The 19846-nt window shown below is 36.3% G+C and overlaps 1 protein-coding gene across 4 annotated transcripts in view; it reads left to right on the forward strand.

Moving 5' to 3' along the window:
* Positions 1-19846, forward strand: part of LOC122355125 (cadherin-18) — a 189941-nt gene that overhangs the window by 163500 nt on the left and 6595 nt on the right. For all 4 annotated transcript variants that reach the window (XM_043253154.1, XM_043253153.1, XM_043253157.1 and 1 more), the window contains 3 exons: positions 104-240; positions 4718-4839; positions 7045-7162. In XM_043253154.1, the coding sequence (XP_043109089.1) occupies positions 104-240; positions 4718-4839; positions 7045-7162 (377 nt within the window). The remainder of the gene's footprint in view (positions 1-103; positions 241-4717; positions 4840-7044; positions 7163-19846) is intronic.

Here is a 19846-nt window from a genome sequence, read left to right on the forward strand (position 1 = left end):
ACTGGATAATCATGCACATCCCGGCTGTCTTTTCTCTTATGATTTAGAGGGGTGAAAGACGGAAAGGCTCATGCAGTATTCATGCTCTCCCTTCTATATTTAGGTATTTCATCGACCGGAGAGAAGACAAAGAGGTGTATTTCGATATCGAATCCATCAGCGGAGTCATTAGAACTACTCAGCTCCTGGACCGCGAGGATACGCCCTGGCACAACATCACTGTCATGGCAACGGAGGAAGGTGGGTACCAGAAACCATGCTGGTTGAGCTTTAATAACTCGCAAATTAGTTTGCCAACACACTCTCGGCAATAAACGCCTTGTGCACTCACGAGAAACGGACCGCCGTTCGCTTTCTCTCTTTGAAAATTGCTTGCCCTCCCGCTGCTGTGAAAGTAACTCCGCAGGCCTGTTAATACTCGGAGATCGCACCTTTAAGCGCATAAGGAATAGTTAGTTCAGAAAGGACAATTGCGGTTATTTACTCACCCCTCGTGTTGTTCTAAACCCGTGTGACGTGCCTCGCTTCTGTGGAAAGAGAAACGTGAAGACTGCTGGTCGTTGCCCCCCCCAAGCAATTAAAATGAATGGGGCGAAAAGCTTTCAAGCTTCAGAATGCATCCAGAAGCACTGTAAAATATCATTAAAGCCATCTAAATGGCTCGTGGGCTGTATTCTGCAGCTATACAGTCTCAATATAGTCATAGTAGATGCTGTTCACTCATAATCATCCCCTCCAGCGAGCTCTTAATTGCTGTTTCCAGATCATTGATTCAGTTGAATATAAGAACTAGTTCTGTTTGTTTTAATATTGATTCTTTCAAATCTAGATTTTTTGAACCAGATTCATTGAAAGACTCGATTTAGAACAATGATTCATCGACTGGACACATTTGCTCTTTAAAACGTCGGTCTCAGAAAAGCAGTTTGAAAGCTATTTTTTAAGCCCCAAGTATGTAACTAATCATGTCAATTAGCGGGGCGGGGCTTTGCATATCATTAGTACACAGGAGCATGGTCTGTGTAACGTTAGCAATGAATCATTAGCTGTTTGATTGTGCAGCTAAGCCAAAGGTTAATTGTATCGTGTCAAAAATTGTATACAATGACAGAAAATGCATTTACAATCTGTAGACGACCTCTATAATTCGCTCTTACTCTTCCTCGTCATCAGTCGGTGTCTGGTTCAAACGTACTGGTAGATTTAATAAAATATTGGCACTTGGCACTGTGTAACATTTACTACACTTCACAATGGTGATGAAGAGGAGGCGAGGACTGATTTGCATATTAATATGTCTGCATGCTAAATGAGGCCAGGGTATAGAGTTATGAAGGAATTTTTACAAAACTTCTAGAATATTAGAGCACATCCATATTAACATGAATGTTTTTTGTTTTATTGTGTAAAAGAAATAAAATATAACTGCAAAATGTTAGAAATATGTTGATTATTAAAGATGAGTTATAAATTGGTAACCGGAAGGTCTAATATTTTAGACATTTTTTATATGTAATTTTAATTCATAAAATACTCTGGGAGGACTATTGCTTTTACCGTTTACTCCTCATGCAAAGCTCATCATATGATTTCAAAACATGTGCAATACAGCTCACAACTTTATTTTATTACAGCGCTTTTATGCTCTTTTTGATGCTTTCTATATATTTCTATACATTACAAATATAAATGTTAATAATATTAATAAATTAGAGAAAAAAAAATTTTTTCTTTTATTTTATTTTATTTGTTGTTGTTTTTTTGTTTTGTTTTTCCAATGGAAAATGGCGATCAGCACCGTCTTCAAAGGCTTGCCTTTTGCGTTGGCAGGATCAGGTACAAAATGAGGACGAGGAAATGACAGCATGCTTGAATTTATTCTGTGAAATAGCCCTCACAAAGCCACTCGTGCAAAAGAACAAAAACAGGGAAGATTGAGAGTATATAATCTCTCAGAAGATAAAAATGGCAGGCGTTAATGTAAATGGAGTCATGTGACTCTCCTGCTGCAGATTTTATCAGAGTAATTACCCTTACACCCAGCACCAATGACATACATTCAGTCTTCTATATGATAATCAGATTCCACATTTATCCAGCATGCGAATGAAAAATCACACATTGCTTTAATATCTCACTTATTTTCCCTAGACAGAGATGAGATCAAATGGAGACTTTGTGTAGGTCTTTGGCTCAGAGATATACAGCCTCAGAAGAGACTTAACTGTGCTCAGATCAACATTTCCCACACAATTGAGAATGCACGTATGCATTCAGTGACTTCTATTGTATATCATATATATATATACTATATATATATATATATATATATATATATATATATATATATATATATATATATATATATAGATAGATAGATAGATAGATAGATAGATAGATAGATAGATGTAGTTGTAGATATATATACCTTCTGTGAACATTTGTCTCAGTTGTATTTGATATTGAACATTTCTGAAAATCACAATCAACTCTGAGCTATGAAAGTGCAGCAACATGTATGTGAGCACAAAACAAATATCCCTAAATGTAAATAAGCAAAATGAAAGAACATTAAATCACATTTATGATGCTGTTTTGATATGTTTGTGTTCAACGCTGTTGTATGCAATCAAAGATACATCGAAGGGTTATTATTATTATTATTATTATTTATTTTTTTAAACTAATGGTGTGTTTGTTGCCATGGCGATGGTTAGCCGTTAAAGGCTTCATTCTGAGAAACGTTCGTTTGTGGTCCCGCTGTGGGTGTGAATTCATGTTAGAGTGCTCGTTAGTGAGGATGACGAGGGAGAGGAAATCACTTGGCCGGCACGCTTAAGAGACGTCTCGGCAATTATACGCGCATTTATTGCATTTAACAGTAGCCGCAGTACTGCAGAACAATTTTAACTAAAACGCTGTCAACAGAGCCATCGTGTTTTGTTTATGTTTTGAAGGCAGCTTTGCAGAGCACACTTCTGAATGGTTGCCATGTCCTCTTATTATAAGCTCACAAACCTAAATTATGGAATTAACATAAATCTATGTTTAAAAAAAGTAGGCAGTTGCAGATTGTGATGTTTTGGTACGTGGTTTACTTCCGAGATGAAGCATTTTGGAAGTTGTTTATTGGCTTGAACTTATTTGCATTTATTTTTAAACACAAACGAGTAAAAAAACGCCGAATTCTACGCAAACAGAAGAGAGAGACAATGTGTTTAGATACATCATTAACAGCTAGTTGTTCGATTCAGTATTCTAGTTTGACAGTGCAAATAAATCTTACATCATTCGCGGTGCTTTATGGGAGAGGTTGGCGGACGCTGCTAAGCTCTTTTCTTTATTCTTTTAAATTAAAAGTCTTAAAAAGTGTCATGAGATTGCAAATTCCACATCGTTGTGGTTTCTACAGAGGGAGAAGGTCTGTTTTTGCTTCGGATTTCTAAATCGGTTTGTATGTATATCGTCTTTTTGTTCAAGTTTTTTTCAGCGTGGAAAAGTCCCAGTGGGAACAGCGAGGTGTTATTCATAGAAACCCATCCTCCATCCATTTGATCATTTATCCCCGTTTTTCTTCTTATAATGAGCTCACACAGTTTGGCTGTCGATACAGGGCTAACTGAGCTCATTTACCTCTTCTGGAAAGTGTTAGAGAACACGCGCATGAAGTCATTTAATAACTAACACTACTGTGCGGCGAGCAAACCAACGTGAGAAACATTAAGAGGCTGTTATTCCCTGGTATTTTCTCTGAAATACTTCACACAGCTGCAATGACTAGAGGAAATATGCAGATCATGTATAAAGTAAGGGAGCGGCAAAAAGACAACAAAGGAGAGGCCGGATCTTATTTTTTATTGTTTTGGTAATATCGGATAAAAACTGTGACACGTGAGTCTAAAAGATGCTAAGTGATTTCAAAAAGACCCTAGCTGAATGTTAATTGCTTAACGTGCAACTGCAGAGAATATGTTTTACAGTATATTCTTGTTTTCCGGACCCGTTTTTAATTTATGAGCATTATAATGTCTTGTTAATTTCTGCGTTTTTGCATTTATATTGTTTTGATTCAAATGAATTCAATCAGTATGGGTCCGACTCGCTGAGAATTGCTATTAGGTGATTTAGCCAGTTTGTAAACAAAATTAGCCGGATCCCACCCAGGGATCAAGGAGTGCATGCAAATGTATTTTTCTCTAAGAAATTACAGTTCAGATGTATGCTCTTTTGAGACAGACTCGATAGAAATTTGCATAACCTGTGTTTGCTAATCAGGAATTAATTGGTTATCGCCATGTTATTTGTTTATCTGTTTTTTGGCGTAATTTGATATTCAGCAAAACTGCATTCCAGTTCACTAATGTTCCAGTCCACGTGGAACCTGTGGTTATTTTGATTTGGTTTTCTGCATATTTTTATTTAAAATCAATGAAAACAATGTGGAAAAACCTTCTAAGAGCTATGAGAAGTCATGCATCTCTTGTGATATTTTCGAGTGATTTTAATTTGATTTTTAAATGCACCACGGATGGGTTTGATGTAAAAAATTAAGGAATGGATCGATGCGAGGATGGGTTTATTAATGTTTTAATGGATAGATAGATCTGCAGTTTACAAAAGCTCTTTGATGTTCCTTAAGAACTTTCCTTGCAGCTTGGATGTGTTTCAGATAAGCTGTCTGATGGGGTTCGTTTTCTTTGTTTTCTTTTGTTTCCAGACAATCCCAGTCTTCAGAGCCACGTGCCCGTTACAGTGCAGGTCCTGGATGTGAACGACAATCCTCCGCTGATCAACGCAGAAGACGAGATCATCATCTGCGAAAGCACCAGAGCAGGACAGGCATGTCCCATAAGAGTCTCACTCTGTCAGAGAAGTCAAAAATAACCTAACGACTAAAGAAGAGAAACTAACCGCTGTTTTTTTAATCGGTTTACCAATGAGCGTAATTCATATATGTGTAATGCATAAATATGTGATTAAAATGACCGTATTAACAGATGTTAAGTTGGTCTTCTGAAAGATTCTAATAGGGGTTTGATCAATATGGATTTACATATCGGCTTGCGCAGAAAATTGCTTTACAAACCGCCACAGTTCCTTGCCATGAATGGCGTAGAGAAAAAAGCGTGATGATTTAGAGGGGCTGAAATAGAAAAAGGGAAGGGGGTTATAGGAATGCTAATCATCTCTCAATGAGAATAAAAATCTGATCAACAAAGCGTGACAGCTCTGACTCACTAAAGCACACTCCTATTTTCCTGCCCACACTTTTCCATTTAATTTTGAAATGCTGATGTTTTTCACCAGCAGCCCAAAGAAAGAGAGGGATGAGAGCGAGAGAAAATGAAGGACAGATGAGGTCAAGCCTATTTTAATATCCCCTGTGTTCCCAACATAAAACAGTACAGCCAATTCCAGAAATTATCCACACTACATTACGGGAGTAGCACATTAAAGCGCTTCTGTGCACTTTTCGTGTGTTTTCAAGTGCAGTGTGTACTTTCTGCACCGCTAGAGTCATCAAACTAACGTTTTTAAACAGGTGTTGCAAACTCCTCCCCTGCCTGCCATTGGTTGGAAAAACAGATGGCTCCGCCCCCCCAGAGCCACATCATTTGCTGATGTGGTGTTGCTGAGTGGGCTGGTTGAAGATTTGGCACCGGTCTAGACATTGTTTACACTTTTTGCATGTGATTTCTTTTGAAATGGAATAACATGGTTTAATAATTAGGAGGATTTAGGAGTTTGCTGAGGTGTTAAAGCTGAAGTGTATCTTCAAGTTAACTTGTTTCTTCAGAAATCATTCTATATGCTGATTTGCTGCACTCTAGTTATCAGTTATCATCCATGCTCGATTGCTAATAACGGTTCTTATCAGTGTTGAAAACTTTATAGTTTTGTGAAAACTGATATATATAATTTTCTATTTTTATCTATTATTAGAACAATACACAATATGTCTTTACTGTCACTTTTGATTAATTTAAAGCAGCCTTGATTAATTAAATTATTAATTTGCTCTTTTTTTATCTTACATTCTCCAACATTAAAAACATTAAGGTAATTTATAATTTTATAAAATATTTATATTTTAAATAAACCATTTTAAAATCATTCTATCCATTAAATAATCATTAACAAATTATTTGAACATTATATGAAAATTATAATGTTTTCTTTATATAATATTATAATATATAACAATATAATAATAATAATAATAATAATAATAATAATAATAATAATAATAATAATGTTTCTTAAGCAGTAAATCATATTATAATAATTTCTGAAGGATCAAGAGACACTAAAGACTGAAATTCATATTATATTATGAAAATTATATTATAATGTATTGTATTGTGTTTATAAAGTGTTTAAAAAAATCTATTAATCATTTGATAATAAATTCTAAAATGATGCAGATATTGATATAACAAAATATTTGAAAAACATTTCAAGTAATATGTAAACGTCAGTGAGTGGCATCGTAAGTTTTTCAGCCTTTTATAATTTCTGGTTTCACACAGGCGAAAGGCAATGCAGTTAAGGTCTCCTTCAGTCTGAACCTCTTCAGTTAGAAGATATTGCTCTTTGCAGGGAGTAGAGCAAGAGATGTGCAACTCATAATGGACCGCACTAAAGAAATCAAATGCCTGTTGGGTTTCCAAGACAACTCAGACCAACAAACCAGCTGGCTTTGATGCACAAAGCACACAGAATCCTACATCTGCTGAGATGCCAGCGGAGATCTGAGAAGTTCACTCTGAGATGTGTGCGAGAGGGGAGTGGGGGAGGTAACGAAAGAATCAAGCAAAACTATGTTCTGAGCTTCTGAACCCTGCTGAATTACACTTTTATTTAGGATATGGGTCTTCCGCATGGGAAACTGGTGAAATCCATATATGCGGTACAATCCGGGCATCTTATCTGCAATAGAAAAACTTTATCAGTCACGCATCAGCAGAGCTAAAGCAAAGCTAACAAAGTTCACCGTGAAAAGAAAGTTTCTCACGTCTTTGTTTTCTGTTCTGTTGATGACAGGTCATTCAGACAATCACGGCTGTGGATAAAGATGATTTTGCCAATGGAAAGGGATTTTCCTTCTCTTTTCCTGGAGGGGTTCCTGCCAACCCTAACTTTACAATAAAAGACAATGAAGGTATGGATGTGGGATGCAAAAAAAAAACATGCATTTTTCTCGTTATGGTAACATTTCATCAACTAGATGTTCTTTGTGAGCGTAGCTTCTGAAAAAAGATATTTAAAAAAATCCTCGTCTGGCAATCACAAAGTCATTGAAATTCATTAGTCAAAATGTGAGGGAATCCTAATGGGCTTGTGTTAACGTGTGCTGTTTAATATTCTCTTCCATTACAACAAAAGGCACAAAGTGGCTTTGAGAAGATGTTCACTGCGCACGCCATTTTCAAGCAAGCTGCAAAAATGAATTTACATATCCATGCTGTTTAGGAAATGAAATATGTATTTTTTTTCAAAGGGAAGAAAAAATAACTTCAGAAGTGTTTTTATATGATCAATAAGCTTCCCTGTCGATGTTGACCAACATTTAGGTTGTAATTAAACGTTGACCGCAAGCTTACGAGAGACGATTGATGACAGTTTAGATGCCGACGGAAAGTAAAATCCCTTATGCATGATTAATAGGTGCCGAGAATTCAAGTCAATGAGCTGTAATGGCATTTCTTTCAATAATCAATACCGCCATAACACTGGAGTTGTTTATTGCGCTTGCCCTGTTTTTTTTCTTGGTCAATGTTTATTTCGGGCATCTGTGCGACATGAAGAATATGTGTTTGTTTTTATTCATTTTCATTGATTTAAGTCAACGTGCAATCAACCATTTCACTTTCCAGCTGCGTTTGGTTCAATTATTCACCCTTTCTAAAAAATTGCAAACCAACACAATCTCACAACCCATTCGTACTTATTTTACGAGGTGGTTAATTTATACGATGTTGTACAATTTGTCTAAACCCCCAGTGCCTGGTAGGTTTTGGGGCGGTGTTAAGTGTAGGTCTTTCGTACAAATTAATATGAATTGGCAACTCTGAATAAATTTGTATGAGTGAGGTTGTACAATTTCATATGAATGAGTCACCGCATAAAATACAATGTGTGTGCAATTCCACAATGGATGGACCGTTTCACCTGGTCTTCTAGTTTAGTCAAGCTAAAAAAAAACACCTCTAAACCTCACGGACCAAAAAACTAGTTTATGCTAATGGCTGAATGTGTTTTTCAGCATTGGTTGTTCATTTAAAGCCTTAACAAAGTGGCACCTTTATTCTTCCTTGTGGCATTGTCACTTATTGTGAGTCTGTGGCATCTTGGGTGAACTTTAAAGTGACTGGTGAAGTTTTTGTACTCTTTCAGCCACCGCATTTCCAAAATGCAGCCCAAGCGTGGTCGGCACGGTTTATTTCCCTCGTCACCGTCCCTTACTTTTTGAAGAGCACCGGTATTTCTTTTGAGGGATTACGAGTCTAACCTTGCACAGTAGTTCGGTCCCTGTTGCTGTTGAATGAATTACCAGTTCCCTAAACTCCTGAACCGACGGCCTTAATGCAATACTCACACAGATGGCTGCAGGCTGGAGGTTACCATGGAGACCTCTCTTATGCGACGTGCGCTGCTCCTGGGTCCAAATCTGGACCTTAAAAACCAGTAGGGAATTAAAGTAAGGTTGGGAAAATGGGGATTAGGAATCAGTTCCTGTAGTTTTTCTTAAAGTTCATATTTGTTTTAATTAGGGTTGTCAATTTAATTAATGAGAGCAGGCACAGTTCATAAGTTCACAGACGGCTAATTCGAGGAAACTTATGCAATGTATGTAGTTTTAAATACTGTACTAACCGGACACAGCCTCCTTAAAGGTGATGCTCATTGCGAAAGATGCTGAAAAACAATGAGACTTGATAAAAGAAGCCAAAGGTGTATACCTTTGAAGCATTTGTACAATAATTTAAATTTTGCAGAAAGGTCACAAGAACACGTTCCGATAGAATGGGCTGATATTAAATATAATGTATTGACTTTTAAAGCTGTTTTTATCCATTCAATGAGTTTAATTGCCTGCCAAAACACTGGTATCGATATACACAATCAATCAATCTAATGAGCATCGCATATGATTCATTTGATTAATTAAAACAAATTATTTTTAATCGATTAACTTTGTAATTGCAGGTTACTTTTCTTAGAAAATATTGATATACACAATCGATTAATCTAATGAGCATAGCATATAAATGGATACTTTTTTAATTATTAATAATTTTAATCTGCATGAACGTGCATGTTTTAAGGTCAGTAGGTGATCATTTTAAATGAAAAAAACATTTTAAACAACAATTTTAAAGGTGATATTCACAAACAAGGAATTTAATTCGAATACTGTGCAATTAATTGATCTACTTTTAATCTGCATTAACTATTAAGAACAATCTTAACCTTTTGAGGGGTGGAAAGCGATAATGCAATGTGGGTTTAGGAAAACTCTTGATTCGTCTCTAATTAGAGTGCTATTTTTAAAAGTAATAGCCGGTAAAGTTTTATCCATGCCTCAAGATCAGTATGGGAAAAACAGAAGAGAGGCAGATCGATGTTATATAGGTAGACAGAATGAGATAGATAGCATCGTGAGTTCCGCTTCTTTCCTATCGAGCCGACTCCAGTATGGAGTTTACTTCATTTATCCAAGTGGTACTCAGTGCAAAGTCTCACTCTCTCTGTCTACTCTTCTCACACGGTTTCTCGCTCTTTAATCTCTCTCCACTGGGACACGCCACTGTTTACCGGTTCAAGAATTATCAGCTCTTGCCACGGGTGGTCGATGTCAGCGTGCGCTGCTCTTATTGTGTCTGCAGAGAGACTGCGAGTAAGTGAAGCCCCCTTGTCTACAAAGACCCAAAGTGCTTCAAATTTAGTAATAATACCACTTTCCCATCTTTACAAGTGCTGTAAAAGAGCAAATGGGTCTTTATGGAGGTACTTTAGCTCTTTGTATCTAAATGGCGGCTTTGTGGTGAAAAGTAAACACATTTTAACACGTTTTCCACCTTTGACTTTTTAAGGCGTTCGGTGGAATTACCCTAGCTCTGCAAAATAAATATAATTCATCTCCATCTCCATTTCTGGATTTATAGGTGCAAATTTATTTGGTACGCAGTGAAGGGGAGGCTAAATGGACTAAATTATTGTCTGTTCACGTTTTGCTTTATGAACGTGGTCTCTGTGTGAATAACAATGTAAGATTGAGGGCCCCGGAGCGCAAAGCGGGACCCTTGTACGGATATTCAGTTTGATTATGTTCTCTAGTCAATTGTGCTTTGTAGTGGAGCCGAGGGTAATTAGAAAGGTAATATTCATGTGCAAGCTTCTGAATGGATTGGTCAAAAACATGCTGAAGGCATGCAAAAATGAAATCAAAGAATCATCTGCATGCTAATCAGAGCCACCTTTGCACACATAGACACTTAAACACCATCTTAAAGCAACAGTACACCCCAAAATAAGGGTTTAAGCATGAAAACAGTGTGTAATACTGCTTTAAATTGCCCCCCCCATTTTCCTGTTTTTGTAACAATTTTTGTAACAGTTCTGTAACATTTTTGTCAGGCATATTTACAATCAATTTATGACATATTAAAAGACATATTAAATTTCACTTTGTCACTCTTCTATGTTTTGCCCATTTGCCAGTAAGCACACTTTAAAACACAATAAAATCAAATACGCTCCCTTATTCTTTTATATATTTTAATATGTACAATGTAAATTTTCAAGTAAATATTGTGTTATACGGAACAACAATGTAACGTTATTTGAACCAAATTGTGACATTTTTTAATTCTCCAAACACTTATCTAAAACCTTAGTAGACACTTTGCTTAAATTCAATGTGTTTTCTTCTAACATAAAAATCACTTTTATATATTTTTTTTTTTGATACGGACATTTTAATGCCTTTGATCCCTTTATTTATCTATTTGGATGGATGGATGGATGGATGGATGGATTGTATTCGACAGAAGAATTGGAACAATATGAGGGTGAATAAATACAGCATAAAAGAAACAGGTTTTAATTTCTGCGAGAACTTTCCCTTTAAGTGGAAATCTGCACCAAAAAATCCCAGATATAATTTTCCTTTTCTTTTCTTTTTTTTTTTTTTTTTTTGTTTTTTTCCGCACCTCATTATTTCTCACTTACATCCTCTATTGTTAGCTCTCTCTGTTTTTCTCACTTTCTGTCTATCCCTCCTGTTTCCCATCTGTCTCTGAAAGACTCTCATCCTGTTTCCATTGGCTTTCTACACCTGTATCTTTAGGCCTTTAAGGAGACGCGATTCTCTTGTCTGATACTGCCTTGTTTTAATATGCAGTCAGCGTCTGAGAAGGCTTTTCTTATATTGGGTGTCAGTCGGTTGGTGGGCGTCTGGACAGGAAACCAGATAGACTGGTAACAGGAGAAATTAGTCATTATCCAGTAATTATGATCATTATTATGATGATACACATGATAAGGCCACTTCCTAAAAGGAGGATGATGATGGTAATGCAATACAGTCTGAAGATAACGTAATGAGTAATGACCATGAAGAAAACAAATGGACAGGATATATTTTCAGTATATTGCAAGTAAAAAGGGTTCGTAAGACTCATATGATAGCTTTGTCTGAGAAGCAGACTGAAACATAAACCATCTTTCTCTTTTAATCTCAACATCCGGCTTAGAGCTTGAACGAATATCTACGTGTGATTCATGATTTTTTTTTTTAAGTATCGTTACAGTGAATCAATTCACAAACCTGAATGATTCAGACTCAACATAGTCAGACAAAGAAATGCCCCAAGCTCTTTTTTTTTTTTTTCAAGCACCACTCATGATGCAATCGAGATCATTTAAATACCGATAAATATCACGGCAGTTAGATACATTAAATTAAGATACTGCAGTTCAACCGAACAGAAGCTGCTCCATCCACAGTTTTATGAATAACAACTTAAATTCTTCAGCGTAATGGACCGTGCTAGTTACTTTCTGTTAGCTCACTTGATGACCGCTTTGGATGGAGCAGCTTCTGTTCGGTTGAACTGCAGTTTGTAAGTTATCTTAATCTAATGTATAATGTATAATGTATCTAACTGCCGTGATATTTATGTTTTTAAATGAAGGCCAGTGGTCTCGATTACATCACGAGTGGTGCTTGAAGAAAAGAGCTTGGGGCATTTCTCTGTCTCCTCTCTCCTTTCTCTCTGTCATTCACACACATATAGTGTTGTTTGCCTTAGCTCTAGATGGCCCCCAGGCAAACAGCAGGATCTTCAGGCTGCCCACACCACGGCCCTCAACACTTCTGTCTCCTATTGAGTTTAACGCCTGCCGGCACTCAAGAGAGGAGAGCTATGCTTACATACTGTGTACTCAAGGGTATAAGTGGTTTTTATTTCTCACAGTGTGGTTTTTATCACAAGTCTGTGGTCGCAGCTTTGGTCTGGTTTTAAAATTGTTCTGTATGTCGCCATTTTTATTTTTACATTTTTGTGGGACGGACAAAGACGCCAGTATGACTCCGGCATTTGATGAAAGCGTTACGTGAAACTGATTTTAATCGTATTTTATAAATTAATTATTTAATTTAATTTATTTATTTATAAGAGAGAGGTCTTATGAAACCAGAATTTTGGGCCACATTGCAACTTATTATGACCAAGACTTGCCCAAGGAAGGGACAGACGTGGAGGGTAAGTCTGTTCAAGAGTCTGTTCTGTTTTTGGGGGTTATTTAGGGGTTATTTAGATCAATATCTAAACGGGATAAACAGAAGTTATACAGAAACCTCCAGACTTATTTATCAACCCATTATGCATCAACCCATGATCACTAATTTGTTCATTTTTGTTCCCACATCAGTGTATTGTTGTGCAGTTTATTTTATAGATAGATAGATAGATAGATAGATAGATAGATAGATAGATAGATAGATAGATAGATTATTAGCATTACAAAGTGACTTTCTGGCTCTGAATGAAAAGATTTTATCCAAACAAAGATGTTCAAAATAAATGAGGTCTCCCCGGTTGGCACCTGGCTTGGGTGTTGTTTTTTAGAAGTGCTACCTCAAAGTGTCGACCATATTTATTTATTCATAACTGACTCTGAATTTGAGCGAGAAACATGACCTAACTTCACAATTACTCAGAATTAGTCTTCCCTTGATCATTGTGTTGGTGCCAAATCATCACGATGGCATTTTCTTTTCCCTTTTTTTTTCACGGGCAATTAAACCAGCGCTCAGATCTCTAAACGACCCAGTTACTTTAATAGATCAATTGATTTCTGAAGGCATCTTTTTGCACGTTTGCATACAGAAGGACCTTTCTAGTACAGCCCCTCATCAGAGGAGTTGAAAGCTGTTGCTGTCAGGCTGATGATATTTGGGAATTTTAATTAGTCGGAGTGTCACTCAGATATCCTGCAACTGCAGTGAAGGTTGAAGTGCTGTTATGCGACAGAACGTGGCTGTTTTCCCACTGAAAGCTGCTTTTTATTGCTTCAAGATCATTTTTCTTCTCTCTGTGTCTTTTCGATTAGTTGTTTAAGGGGAAAGATAAATCAGCGGATATTCTGACAGTACTGCTGAGGTTAGAGTATGCCGTATTGCTTAGATATTTTCTAATTCTGTTAAATGCTTTATTTTAGTTGCTTGACAACTTATTAACCACACTATGCTGAGGTTGTCTTTCGAGATCAGAGAGACTAAATGCAGACTGTAACAAACACTTAATAGGGCGTTCACACCAGACTCACCGTGCGAATAAATAGCGCTATTCGCGAGTAGTTGAATGCTTGAACATTTTGAGTTTGCTCGCTTCATTCGCTCATGAATTTTGCTTCACAACAGGCGCATATTTGCGTCATGGTAGGGGCTTCTGACTGCTTTTGTCTTAATTTCCCATTTACAATGTCTATTATTGTTCATTAAAACTGATATTTAACAAAAAAGGATTCATATTTCTTTTATTACAGGGTATGTTCACTTATTATCTAAACTCACGTCAAACACCAGAAACGCTCAATTTGCACCACGCACAAATCATGTCATAGGGTTTCTAATTTCAGAATACACTACACGACTTTTCAAATCTGAACTGATTTTTTAAAAACGCTAGGCACCATACGCTTACTGACTCTGAGGTCTATACACTTTAGAGTTCCAATCACAACAAACTCGCGCAGAAACATGTGCCTTGTTGCTAGGAAACACACAAAAATAAAAATAAATTTAACTTTAAAATCTGCAACCGGTTTGATATCCTCTGACTGGATAGAATCGAAGTCTGTAACCATGATAACCAATTTTCTATGGAATCTATCAGCTTTAATCTGCAGACTGGCTCTGACTTTGCTTAACCAGCATCAGCTTGTTCAGACTGTAAAATCCCGTAGTTTATTCCATTATTTAGCAGTAGTACGCTCAAAAGACCACACTATTTTCTATTTTTTTTAAATGGATTTTGGCATTTTTACTTAATTTTTTTATTAATATACTTTTGCTCTACTTTTATTCATTTTGGTTTCAAACATATTTTCATAACACTTAACTGCCACATTGAAAGTTATCGTAAACTATGCAAACTAACGAAGAAAATAATTCTAGAGCATTTATTAATCACATTTAATGTTAATTTTAACATATACTAATAAAGTTTTTATCATACCAGGGATAGCAGAAATAGAGCCAAAAAAGTGACAAATGATAGTATGCTTGAAAAAAAGACATTGCCATTCAATTCTAACTTATTCTAGTACTCCCACATTTGTTGTTATTGAATACTGAGTGCCCTTTCATGATGACTTTAAATTATTGCTCTTTGCACATTTCTACGCAGTTGCTAAATTGAGTTGTTACGGTGATTCTAGTCCTAAGTCGGGGGATTCTTTATATATTTTCTTTTTCATCTGTTTCATAGCGTGCCAGAGAAAATGTTTTAAAAAGTCTGCATGGAAAAATAACACCCCAACAAGGTGTTTGAGGTTTTATTCATGCAAAAATGGTAAAGGATGAATTATGCGCCAGAGTTGAATATTTTAGGCTTGAAGTTTGTTCAAATCCCCAACCTAGAGTATGAGCCATAGTAACGTTGCTGCTTTCCATATAAACCCCTCTGAATAAAAGCTTTGCTACAAGTGCACAGACTGTGTTGCATAACAGACATTTGGGAGCTGCTTTTGACAAGGATAAATGATTAAAAACGATGGACTTAAAACAAGCGTGTAAATATTGAGCCGAGAAACAGCATGCACACCAAGCGCCTGCCAAACGTTTGTGTAGTAAGCAGTTTTTTCCATCAGCTCACCCATTCAGAAGCAGCCCAGTTTAACGGTAGAAATGACAGTATTTGTATCAAATACACACAAAATGGCCCCCTTTTCCTACTGAAGTGGGCTAAACTCGCCACGGGGCAGCATTTAGCCCCGCTTCAGATTAAATATGAATAAAAAAAGACCAGTTATGGGAGTTGGAAGCTGAAATACTAGTGACAAAATATCCTTATATAATTCTAGACACATTGAGTCATGCGTCATATTTATCTTCGCAATGAAGAGCTGATTGACACCGCAAGCGCTTGACATCTCAAATGAGCCTTTTGACGGAGTTGAGTGAAGCAGCAAATTGAAAACGAATTCATTGGCTATGGAGTGTTAGCCGCCAATAAAACAGCAGCTCATTAGCATAAACACATTAATTGACCAATAGAGTTTGCTTTGAAGGTGCTTGGAAACGTTATGTATGATAAGGTTGAGTAAGGCCTTGTTTTTCTCCAGATCAGGGGGGAGGTTGGTTGTTTTCCGGACTGAGATGTTGGCAGATGTGAAGGTGGCGGCTTCAGTCTGGTTTCGTGTCCTGAACATACAGCTTATTTTCTCACATGTCAGTTTGAGCAGTGTTGCAGTGCAATTAGTGACAGCGTGCTGTCAGCCACCAGCGGGTGAGGACGACACGTCAACATAAACCGAGACAGAAATGCTTCCCTCTCTACAGAGATTGAACCTTTTTTCATTTATTTGTTTTAAGCAACATATGGGGAATGGCCCATTGTTTGTAAAGCTTGAGAGTTAGAAGAGTATTTTTTTTTTTTTTTTCTTTTAGGAATGTATGAGTGTGCACGAAACGTTCACTGCCTGCATTTAATTCTTTGCCATTTTTTTTTCTTCTTAAAAGGTGTATTGGAAAACCACCTGGAAAATCCTTTGGCTGAAATACTTCATTTAAATTAAGTAATTAAAATAAAATTAGAATATGCAAAAAAATATATATGTATAGAATATAAAAATTTCCAGATATAGCTCATGAAAGTCAATATATATATATATATATATATATATATATATATATATATATATATATATGATTTGTATATACATGCTTTGCACTTTTTGACTTACCTCCAGATTAAGAGAAACAAGTCAAACAAATTAGGTTGTAAGGACTGATAAAAATAAATAATGTATAGCCTCTTTGGGCTTACGTATATTTCTGACACTGCTAGCAAGATTTCTTGTATCTTGTAATGTCTGCCGTGAACAAGATGTTGACGCCAGATACATAAGAGAGTAGATTTCAGCCTTTGCATCTCCCTTGTTCTCTCTGTCTCTCTTTTTTATCATGCATTACAGTACATAGTTTAGAAATGCAGGTTCTCTGTAGTGTGTCTCTGTGATTATTTATGGGACACAGTTGGGTGCCAGAAGTGAGAGCTTTTTGCATCTGTGCAGGTGTTTAATGCTGCTGGCAGGAAATGTTTTTTGTAGCTGCAAGGCGCACAGTAGCTTCTGACATCCCCATATGTGTGCGTTATCCATGGTAAAATTCATATACAAGCACACATCCATATGACATGTAATGCAATAGAAGTATCCGACTGATATATGAATCGTGCATGATGACAGCGCTTCCATCAATGCATGATTTTTTGAAAATTTGCTCATCATGACTAATTTTGAAAGCACTGGTCACAAACATTTGACTGAATGATCGAATGACTCACTAATATATAGACACTTGTTTTATTCCTAAATTAGTCTTTCTGAACAAAAATCAGTTGGAAAACTTATTCAGTGATTCACTCAAAGTCACTTGTTTCATTCCTGTTTCATTGGATGGATGACTCAGTGACTCACTTCCTTAATTAATATGTACATTTATACACACTGGTTGAGTGAACGATTCAGTGATTCACTCATACATGTGTCACTTATTTAAGTCCTGAATAAGCCAGTGTATTTGAATTTGAATCTGTCCAGTGAGGTATTCAGTCACTTTAATCCTAAATGAATGAGTGTTTTTTTTTAGGAAATCAATCAAATGAATGATTCAGTGACTATATTTCAGAATTAATCAGTGTATTAGAACTAATTGGTTGAGTGAATGATTCGGTGATTCACTCAAGCGTGGTCACTTGTTTCATTTCAAAATGAATAGGTGTATTTAAATTTGAATCAGTGATTTAATGACTTATAAAGACTGCCTCTGTTTCATTGCTTAATGAATCAGTGTTATTAATCAAATGGTTGAATGAATGATTCAGTGACTCACTCAACACACTTATCACCACCTACCCTACAAGGTGTAATCAATGACAAATGTCATAATATTCTATATCGTTCTCATTTACATATTACATAAAACTTAATAGTGCATTCATTAGATGTAAAATAAATTAGCCTGGGTTTCATTTAATATAATTATTATTAGGTCGGGAGTGATTTTGCTTACGAATAACATTTCTTTATGAAGATAAAGGATCCGTATAAAGTGACTTCGCTCAAAAGCAGCTGTCTGCCAGGAGTCTGTTATATGCCACGAGTAGGCCTGGAATGGACTTGAAATCAAATGTTGCTCAGATAAGATTTGCCGTGCCCCTCTCTCTTGCTATTTGACTCATTTGCTGCTCAATTTCATTTGATTTCCCCGTATCCTTGTCCATCTAGCATCCCTTTTTCAGAATGCTTAGAAACGCTGGGATTGCCCGAGGATGTGATGAAGTTCAGAAAGAGCGAGATGGAGGCTCATTAGGTTGATTCTCGGGTTAAGAGCTTTGCTCGCTGTGCTAAAGGCGGCCAGTATTAGACAGACCTCGCGTGTTCAGGGCTCAGAGAGTGTGAGTTCTCCCATTAAAAGCCCATCTGTGGGAATGGGGGCCCTAAATGCTCTGAAACGGCACACTCGGGCAGAGAGCTTCAGCGAGAGTGGCCTGTGCTTAAACCAGGCTAATTTAATATAATGATCTCTTATCTGCCCTCTTTCTCTCTCTGTGTTTTTCCTCTCGTTCTTAGTCTGTCTTTATCTCTCTCTCGTTACTTCTGCTTTTCACCCTCGTTTTCTTCTTTTCATTTTCAGTTTTTCGTTTCAATTGAATTTCTCATATTTCTGTTACCATTCATTGGCGTTTTGTTTTTCTTTGATGTGGGCCATTTTAGCCTTGTGATCTCTTTTGAGTCATTTTATTATTATTTCTTTTGTTTTTTATTGTCAAATAACAATGTCCAGTATGCTTCATAAAAAATATTTTGCCTCAACCATTGTTACTCTTAAACAAACAGGCATGTTAATGTTTTGTGATTAGAAATAGCATTTAAAATGTTTTGTACTCACTTATAATAACTGATAAAAACATTATGATTATATAATTATAAATTATGATTATATAGTATATTATACTATATGATTTCATTCATAGCATTTCAACATTTTATGCGTCTAAAGTATTACATATTCAAAACAGACTTCTTCCATAATTTGAGACACAGCTTGTAAAAGAGCGACGAGAGATAAGATGGTCCATATGCGAGTTTTTATTGTAAAAAATGGTCATAAAACAGGCAGAATTGAATAACAGCAAATGGCTATGACACGGACGAGACACAAGAGAGTGTTTTCGATTGCCAAGCAATATCCAGAGATCTTGACAAGAGGGGTAATCCGTAAACATGAGCAATGAATCCAAATGAGGAGCAGACAAGAGTCTGAAACGGCAAGATAAGGGTTAATCCGAAACACAGAGGCAAATAATCAAAAAACGATAATCCAGACAAGGAACTAAACTACACTTAGAACTTAACTCGGAGAGCGATAAATGCTAGACTATACTCTGTGAAGATCAGAGGGAGAAACTGTTGTGTGAGTGATTGAATGCAGGTGAGCGTGTGATGAGTGCAATCAGGTGTGTGTGTGTGTGTGTGTGTATCATCAGTGCAATGGATGATGGGAATTGAAGTCCGGAGTGAAATACAATGGTAGTGTGGTGCAAGAGTCAATGTGGTGGGGGAGGGACATCTGGTGGTGAGTGAATGAAAGTTTCTTGGACCAGAATTGTGACAAAGCTGATATTATATTTAATGAGAACTGAGATTTTTGCAAAAAATACTGAAAAATGGTGCAAAAAATGGTATTGAAATAGATTAGTTTTATTCTGTTTAGCTGAATATTATGTTATTTATGTGTATTATTATTATTATAGATCACTGTTTGGATGCGTGATTTGTTTTTATATTTCATGAACCAGAAATAAACAACACAATCTAATGTTCAATTATACTATTTTACAATTTGTAAAAATTGGTGGCTTATTCTTGCATCTTATTCACAAATTTTCAAAAGGATCTGCATAAGATCAGCGTATAATCTCTATTTTCGCATAATCTTGTTTTTTTCCTATAATCATATTTGTACGTATAATTCACACTGTATGAATTCATATTAAATTGCCAACTGATACATTTACCCACAATATCAGGCTGCAATAAGTGACAAAGA

The sequence above is a fragment of the Puntigrus tetrazona genome, chromosome 12 (assembly GCF_018831695.1).
Source record: "Puntigrus tetrazona isolate hp1 chromosome 12, ASM1883169v1, whole genome shotgun sequence".
NCBI classification, from domain to species: Eukaryota; Metazoa; Chordata; class Actinopteri; order Cypriniformes; family Cyprinidae; genus Puntigrus; species Puntigrus tetrazona.